We start from the raw sequence: 9,176 nt of genomic DNA, 5'->3' as shown, positions 1-9,176 counted from the left end.
TGACAGCACTGATCTGACTGTAAGGATGGCTCTGCTGCCGTTTCTGGTTTGGGGGAGGATGTGCTGCAGAGTGGGGCTGCCCTGGGCACCGTCAGAGGGACAGGGCAGGACAGCTCCTGCTGCCAGGGATGGCTGCAGGCTGGGAAGGTGGGGGTGCAGCCAGGGGTGCCCAGGGCTGTCCTGCAGAGCAGCTCCTGCAGCCCTGAGGGCTCTTTGCCAGGGCAGGGGATCTGCCAGCTGCCCTGAGCAGCAGAGCTCTTGTGTCCCCTGGCAGCCAGCACAGCCCTCAGCCCGGGGGCTCGGGGCCCTCAGTCCCCTCCTAGGCCGGCAGAGCAGTACCAGAGATGAAGGGCATCTCTCCTGCCATTGCCCATTCCCTGCTGACCAGGGCCTGAGGGCGACTGTCCTGCACTGCTGCTGCCTGCGAGGGGCTGGGCAGGGCTGGGCAGGGAAAGGCTTTTCCTCAGGGCTCGGCTGTCTCTCTCCTTGTCTTGCTCAGCTGCTCCTGGCATTGCTGACAGGCTCTCTGGCAATGGCAGCTGCAGCTGCAGGGTCAGGCGCAGCCCTTGGGGCTCCTCCTGTGCAGGGTGAGCACAGCAATGAGGTGTCCCAGCTCCCTCTGCCCTGGGCAGCTCTGGGCAGGGCAGGCTGGCAGGCTGGCAATGAAATGACTCTCCTCAAGCAGTTCCATGGCCAGGACCCTTGCTGTGTCCTCGGGGTGTCCATCCAAGCTGTGAGCTGCCTTCCAGGGGACACTGGGGGACAGGAGTGTCCTTGGCCAGCAGTGGGGCTAAGACTCTGAGAAAGGCTGAGCCATTTGGCTCTGCTGTGAGTCCCTCTGCTCTCAGCTGTGTCAGGGTGATTTTCAGGGGAACACAGGGACTGCCCTTGATCTCAGAAAGGGCAGCTGGGAACAGATGGAGCATCAGAGCAGCTCCCCTCACCCTTCACTGAGTTACAGCCAATCCTCTTGCCTTGCACAGTTCTCTCTGTTCTCCCTGAGCACAGCAGGAAATCCTCTCAAACTGCCCTTGTCTGTCATTGTTCCTTAGCCCTGGGACAGGAGATGCTGCCAAGCTCCTCTGCCTTAGGGGCAGTTTGGTCTGACAAAGTCCAACCCAGGACTGGTCCCTGTCCCCCATTCCCATGACCCACTGCTGCAGAGCAGAGCTGACTCCTCAGTGTCCATGGGCAGAGCCACTGCTTGTCACAGCAACAGGGCCAGATCCCAGCAGAGCTCCAGGCATGGGGCTGGAGGAAGAGCTCTGAGAAAAGGGAAATTGGGTGACACAGAGTGGGAGCGTCAGGACTGGGAGAATGGGCTTCGGTATTGCCCAAGAAAGTCTTCCCTGACTTGTCACTATCCTTTTCTCCATGAACAGGTCCCCATGGCCAGAGGATCAAAATGTCCAACAGCAGCTCCATCAGCCACTTCCTCCTCCTGCCATTCGCAGACACACGGCAGCTGCAGCTCCTGCACTTCTGCCTCTTCCTGGGCATCTCCCTGGCTGCCCTCCTGGCCAACAGCCTCATCATCAGCGCCGTAGCCTGGAACCACCGCCTGCACACCCCCATGTTCTTCTTCCTGCTCAACCTGGCCCTCACTGACCTGGGCTCCATCTGCACCACTGTCCCCAAAGCCATGCACAATTCCCTCTGGGACACCAGGGACATCTCCTACACAGGATGTGCTGTACAGATGTTTCTCTTTTTGTTCTTCATCACAGCAGAGGTTTCCCTCCTCACCATCATGTGCTATGACCGCTATGTGTCCATCTGCAAACCCCTGCACTATGGTACCCTCCTGAGCAGCAGAGCTTGTGCCCACATGGCAGCAGCTGCCTGGGCCAGTGGCTTTCTCAATGCTCTGCTGCACACAGTCAATACATTTTCCCTGCCCCTGTGCCATGGCAATGCCCTGGGCCAGTTCTTCTGTGAAATCCCACAGATCCTCAAGCTCTCCTGCTCCCAATCCTACCTCAGGGAACTTGGGCTCCTTGCTATTAGTGCCTTTTTAGCTTTTGGTTGTTTTGTGTTTATAGTTTTCTCCTATGCGCAGATCTTCAGGGCTGTGCTGAGGATCCCCTCTGAGCAGGGACGGCACAAAGCCTTTTCCACATGCCTCCCTCACCTGGCCGTGGTCTCCCTGTTTATCAGCACTATCATGTTTGCTTACCTGAAGCCTCCCTCCATCTCATCCCCATCCCTGGGTCTTGTGCTGTCAGTCCTGTACTCAGTGGTGCCTCCAGTACTGAACCCTGTCATCTACAGCCTGAGGAACCAGGAGCTCAAGGCTGCAGTGTGGAGAGTAATGACTGGATTATTTCAGAAACATTAAACTGGTTGCCAGCTTCCGCAAGTCAATTGTTATATGAGTAATATTTTTTAGTTCTCATTGGTTTGGTTGTGGGGTTGCTTTTCCTTTTTTTTAGTTTTTTAACATCCACAAATAAATGTCATTGTGCCACGTCCTATGTTCTTTCTCCCCTTTTTTGTGGTGGCTGCAGTCTGTGTCAATGAGGAGTTGCTGGGCCACAGCTGATGCTTCAGGGCAGGGCCTGAGTGCTCTCGGGGTCGCTGCCAGTGCTGGGGGTGGCAGTGCCGGGGCTGCAGCAGGGACAGGCCATGGGCACTGCTGGGGCACAGCTGACGCCTCAGGGCAGGGCCTGGGGGCTCGAGGCTCCTTGCCCAGGCTCTCTCCAGAACACGCCCAGGCCAATGCTGAGCAGAGAAAACCCCCGTGAGCAGCTGCAGGGTGGCCGTGGGCAGGCTGGGGGCAAACAGCATGGCTGGGGCTCTGCAAGGTCCCTGGGGGAGCCAGGAAGGAGCAGCAGAGCAGGGGCTGATCCATCCCCACTGTGCTGGACAGCCCAGGGCAGCGTCCCAGAGCGTCCTCATGGAGCTGCCAGCAACATCCCCCCTGGCAGCCCTGGCCTCTACCCCAGCTCCCAGAGCTGCTTGATCCTTCCAGGCAGAGACACGGCAGCACTGGCTCAGGAGCCCTGTTTGCATTGCACACAGCAGGCGTGAGCACCCCATGGGGTTGGTGTGGGGAGATGAACCTGAGTGAGCACAAACACCATCAGCCCTGGGGGCCAGCAAGGGCTGGGGATGGGAGGGAAACCACTCAGCTTTGTTGTGACCTCTGAAGTCAGCCAGAAAGTTTGTTCCCATGAGCTGTGAGTTTCCTGTCCCACTGTAGACGTTGTTGCTCAGAGCCAGGGCTGCCTGGCAGCCACCCCCAAACAGCCCTGAGCATTTCCTTCACTTCACCTTTGCTTTCTTTCCTCTTTCCTCATCCACATTTCTTCCTATTGCCCATCCCTGTCCCCTCCCCTGCAAACAGCCCATCCCTGTTTGCCCTTTCCTCTCTGGCCCCACTCCCCATTTCAGTTCCTGACTTGGCACCATGGGAACATCCCTTGGTGAGCAGGATCATCCTACAAGTGCTTCATGAATTGTCTGCAGGGTCGTGCAGTGCCTCGTGCTGTTCCCTTGCCAGAGGCAGCACAGGCCAGGGGGCACATCTGGACTGCTGTGTGTGGCTGTGAGGCTCCCTGTTGTGGGGCAGTGAGGAGGAGCTGGAGAGGCTCTGCAGGACTGACAGGATGGGCTTTGGGGCCTGTGGGGAGAAGCTGAGGGCCATGGGCTGCTGGACCTTCTGAAGAGGAGGCCCAGGGCTCATCCTGCAGCTGCTTCAAGGGTGCTTCCAGAGAATCACAGAATCAGTGAGGTTGGAAAAGACATTTGTGATCATCAAGTCCAACCTGTGACCTAACAGCACCTTGTCTGCCCTGAGCCTCCTCTTCTCCAGGATAAACAACCCCAGCTCCAAACTCAGCCACTCCTCACAGCACTTGTGTTCCAGACCCTTCCCCAGCCTTGTTGCCCTTCTCTGGACACGCTCCAGCCCCTCAATGTCCTTCCTAAACTGGGGCCCAGAACTGGACACAGCACTCCAGGTGAGGCCTCACCAGTGCCCAGTACAGGGGAAGAATCACTGCCCTGCTCCTGCTGACCACACCATTCCTGATCCAGGCCAGGTGTCATTGGCCTCCTTGGCCACCTGGGCACACTGCTGGCTCATGTCCAGCCTGCTGCCCATCAGTGTCCCCAGGTCCCTTTCTGCTTGGCCACTGTCCAGCCACTGTGTCCCCAGCCTGTAGCGCTGCAGGGGTTGTTGTGGCCAAAGTGCAGGACCTGGCACTTGGTCTTGTTAAATCTCACACTGTTGGATTTGGCCCCTGGATCCAGCCTGTCCAGGTCCCTCTGCGTAGCCCTCCTGTCCTCCAGCAGATTCAGACTTGCAGCCAACCTGCTGTCAAAATGGTTCCATGAGGCTCTAGAGTGTCACAAGTGTCTCCAGGTTTCCATGGGGCTCCAAAATGTCACAAAGGCCCCTTGGTTCCCTGAGGTCTCACACTGCAGCAATGGTCTCATTGGTTCCATAAGGCCAAAATGGCCAATTGGTCCCATGGGGCACCACAGTGTCAAAATTGTTTCCTTTACTCCATGAGTTCCCACAGTGTAGGAATGATCCTTTGGTTTTATGAGGTCCTGCAGTGTCACAGTGATCTCCATGGTTCCATGAGGCCCCACAGAGTAACATCTGCCCCTCTGTTCCATGGAGCCCTCAAATGTCACAATGGCCCCATCTTTACATGAGGTCCCACAGTGTCACCATTGACTCCTTTGGTCCAGAAGGTCACACAGTGTCACAATGCTCTTCTTGATTCCATGAGGCCCCAGAGTACCACAGTGGACTTCTTGGTTGCACAGTGTTACAATGGACCCATGGTTACACAAGATCCTGCTGTGTCACAATGGTCTTCTTGATTCCATGTGGCCCTGTGGTGTCACAAGTGTCCCCTTAGTTTCACAATGCCTTGCTGTGTCACAGTGGCCTCTGAGGTACATGAGGCCCCACAGGATCATAATGGCCCATTGGTTCCCTGAGGCACCACAGTGTCACAATTGTTCCCCAAGTTCCACGAGTCCCTGCAGTATAACAATGTCCCCTTGGTTATGTAAGGCCTGGCTGTGTCAGAATTAACTCTTTGGTTCCATTTAGCCTCACAGTCTCACAATGGCCCCTTGGCTCTATGGTGCCATGCAGTGTCACTATGGTTCTCTTAGTTTCAGGAGGCCCTGTTAAGATCCAGTTATTCAGGCTCTTTGGAAATACCTCTGCTCGAATTAAGGTGCAAACAAGACCATATGCCAGTCAATAGTATGGGTTTTATTTGATAGTATGAGAGAGAGAGAGAAAAGGAGAGAAAAGGAAAAGTAGGAAAAGAGGTGGGGGGGACAGAAAGAGGGTGACAGAGACAGAATAAAGAAAATATCACCATCTGTGGATCCTAACGGTGTTGCATTGATCCTCTCCAGCTGGTCTTCTTGCTGGTGATGGTCCCCCCAAAAGCACAGAATGCCATGGGTTAATATACTCTCAGGCCAGGGGCAATGTCCAGGCATGTCCCCCCAGGGCAGGGGGCAGTCTCTAGCAGCAGACTCTGCTTGCATCACCTGCACTCCTGTGGTGCAAGGCCTAGCATTTGGGGGTCTTTGATGGATTGTGACTCCCCCTCAGCTCCTCTCACATGAGAGTCCTGTGGATGTGGTCTGTGGGGTTGGGGGTTCCACAGCTGGGCAGTTTGTGTGACAGAGGATGGATGGGTGTTCATTGCCTCTGACCAGAGGTTACACCACACACCCCAAACCTCCTCCTCCCCTCCTCAGCTGGGGGGCAGGTTTGTGCAAACCTGGCTTCTGTAAGCTGTGCTGTCCCCCACCCCAATACTCAGCCAGGGATGATTCTCAGTGCAGCTGGTGGGTTTGGCCTTTGTGGATGCATTCCTTTCCCTCAGCCTGAGATGAATGAACAATAGGTTTCCCATCATCTAATCTCAGCAGTTTGACTCTCAGTCCAAAGTCCTAGTCAGGTATCTTCAGGGAGGCTTCTTTAATTGTAGCTTCTTTATACAGTTTTTGTAATAATAAGCAAAACTGTATATCAATGTTTGAGGCATGAACTATTTTAGCCTCTGACAGACATCCAGTCATGATTAATAATGTAAGATTTAGAACTATAATACTAATAAGTAATACTAATAAATAGTAACAACAACACCACAAAAATAATCCCACAAATCCCAATACACAGCATCACACCAAAATGACAAACCTCATTTTTCTTCACTGTCGCAAGGCCCATGAAAACAAATCCTGTTAACTTTCTCCACTCATGTCCTCCCCACCAGATAAACGAGGCTGTTTTCACCTTTTAATATAAGTTACAATTAATGGTGGAGGGCAGAACAGGGAGACACCACCAATTTCCATGTCAAACCCAGCAGTCCAACTCCAAAGAAGAGAGAATAAAACAGGATGCAGCAGGAGCTGGTCAGATGTTGCTCTAAAGGGCGCCATAACCATCGCCAAGCAAACAGGAGGGGAAGATAAACCCCTAAAAACCAGCCAGTGTGTTCAGGGACTCAGCTGTGAGGAACTGGACACACACAGAGGCAGCTGGAACAGTTCTTTCCTCAGGCTGAGCTTTCCAGACAGGGCACTGAAGCCAATCAAGTGCTTTCCCAGAGGATTCCATGGTTGCCAACTACCCTTCAGGATGTGGCTCACAGGAGCACAGATCCTTTTTCAAGTCAGGAGAGCAGCAAAAATGACAAGATGCCCAATTGAGAGCTCTGCTCAAAAACCTGAAAAATAAAAATCAGTAGAACTCTGAAGCCCAGCTGTGGGCCCTGGAATCTCAGATCCAAGGGAAAACTGGAAAGGCTTTTTACAAGGATTGACATGGTGTTGTCCATGCAACATTTCCATCCCTCCCATGGCCTCTTCCCTCAGAGTCCCCAGCAGCAGCAGCTGGAGCAGCACATGGAAGCTGCAGATGGAACTGCTGCCCACCCAGCCTGAGCTGCACAAGGATCCTGCTGACAGGAACCCCAATATTCCCTCCCAGGGGCTCTGCAAACACTTCCCACCTGTTCTGTCTGCTCCAGGCAGACACTGCAGGCAAAATCCTGTCTCTCCTTTGGGGCAAGGCCAGGAGCCCAAAATCACACTCAAAATGCTGGATTCTGGCCCATTTCTGCATCTGGAGAGATGGGGGTGCAGCATTATCCAGAGAAACTTCCTGTGCTTCATACTCCAGCTTGCAAACCCAGCCCTTGGACAGTGGGTTTATAAGGACCACAAGTCATAAACCAAATAGGATTAATTTTACACCATGACACTTCACTCTCTGTGGTAGATTCTACTATTCCATGCCATGTAACACATCTTTAGTTAGACTGCAACTAATGGGTCTGAAGCCTGAAGTAACAAAACCAAACAAAACAACCCCAGGTTACCTTACAAAGGTTGAAAGCCATAATAAATATGTTCTTCTCTTCAAAAATAAATGTGTTTTTCTCTTCAAAACATTTTTCAGGTATACATGACATGTACAAGATACAGGGTGTAGTGTGTTGATGCTGGCTGGATGCCAGGCACCCATCAAAGCCTCTCTCTCACTTCCCTCTGCAGCTGGACAGGGGAGAGGAAATAGAACGAGGGGTTCATGAGTTGAGATAAGGACAGGGAGAGATCCCTCATCAAAAATGGTCATGGGAAAAACAGACTCAAATTAGAGACATTAACTGAATTATTGCTGACAAAATCAGAGCAGGAAAAGTAAAAAAAAACCTTAAAAGTGCCTTCCCCCCACCTCTCCCTCCTGCCCAGCTCTATCTCCTCCCCCAGCAGAGCAGGGAGACAGGAATGGTCAGTTCTGGTCAGTTCATCATCTGAGATTTCTCCCACTGCTCAGGGAGAGGAGTTGTTCCCCTGCTGCACTGTGGGGTTCCTCCCACGGGAGAGTTCTCCAGGAACTTCTCCAATGTGAGTTCATCTCACCAGCAGCAGCTCCCTGTGAACTGCTGCAATGTGAGTCCATGCCACGGGCAACAGTCCCCCAAAGCTGCTGCAGTGTGGGTCACTCTCCTACGGGGTCAGTCCTTCAAGGACAGGCTGCTCCAGCTGGGCAGCAGAGCCCCTCTCTGCAGGGGTCACAGCCTCCTCCCAGGCATCCCCCTGCTCCAGCCTGGGCTCCTCCTCCATGGGCTGCAGGAGGATCTCTGCATCCCCATGGATCTCCAGGAGCTGCAGGTGGATCTCTGCATCCCCATGGATCTCCAGGAGCTGCAGGTGGATCTCTGCATCCCCATGGATCTCCAGGGGCTGCAGGGGCACAGCTGCTTCACCATGGTCTTCACCAAGGGCTGCAGAGGAATCCCAGTTCCAGTGCCTGGAGCAGCTCCTCCCCTCCTCCTTCACTGACCTTGGTGTCTGCAGAGCTGTTCTCCTCACATGTTCTCACTCCTCTCTTGTCTGGTTGCAATTACAACTGTGCAACAACTTCTTGGTTCTTTCTTTCTCCTTAAATCTGTTATCACAGGAGCATTACCACCATTTGTAATTGGCCCAGCCTTGGCCAGTGGCATGTCCACCTTTGGAGCCACCAGGGATTGGCTCTGCTCAACATGGTGGAAGCTTCCAGCAGCTTCTCACAGAAGCCACCTCTGTGCCCCCCCTGCCACCAAAAACCAGGCCATGGTACCAAGGGGCTGTTGTGACACTGGGGGCTGCATGGATCCAAGGGGCAAAAGTGACATTGCAAAGCCTCATGGAACCAAGGGGCCATTGTGACACTACAGGGCCTCATTGAATCACTGAAAACATTGTGACACTGCAGAGTGTGTTGGTTTTGCTTAGCCCAGAACATCAGCAAGGTATCTTTACCATCTAGGGGAAATTTAAACCCTACGAAAGCTGTTGTGGTTGGTCTGAAGAAGAGGCTGAAGAGTTGGGAGCAAATGCACCCCTGTGTTCATGAGTCGGTTTTGCTTAGCCCAGTTTTATCTAGTGGGTGGGGGGGAAGCACATAGATGGCTCCTGTGTGTTCTGTGTGAATGTTCTGGAAGCTTTCACCGTGTCCAGTAGAACCAATCTGATGGCTCTGAAGATGATGGACATGCTGCTGGCCAAGCTTGGGCCAGTTGGAGATGTCAGTTATGCCTCTGTGAAAACATATTTAAGAGGAAATCAAAACAACGTGAGCACACACTTCTTTTTAGCCAGACAAAGAGGAGGAGATGAGAATATATGAGGGAAAACAA

General features: G+C 53.3%; 1 protein-coding gene across 1 annotated transcript; it reads left to right on the top strand.

Moving 5' to 3' along the window:
• The first annotated feature begins 1,364 nt into the window (after positions 1-1,364).
• On the top strand, positions 1,365-2,338 carry LOC146421907 (olfactory receptor 14J1-like). Its single transcript, XM_085046820.1, has one exon. The coding sequence runs from the start codon at positions 1,406-1,408 to the stop codon at positions 2,336-2,338; it is 933 nt and encodes a 310-aa protein (XP_084902946.1). The 5' UTR covers positions 1,365-1,405.
• Positions 2,339-9,176: the final 6,838 nt, after the last annotated feature.

This window comes from Lichenostomus cassidix, unplaced genomic scaffold, assembly GCF_008360975.1.
Source record: "Lichenostomus cassidix isolate B80296 unplaced genomic scaffold, HeHo_3.0 HiC_scaffold_46, whole genome shotgun sequence".
NCBI classification, from domain to species: domain Eukaryota; kingdom Metazoa; phylum Chordata; class Aves; order Passeriformes; family Meliphagidae; genus Lichenostomus; species Lichenostomus cassidix.
This window is presented reverse-complemented; position numbering and strand designations above follow the sequence as displayed.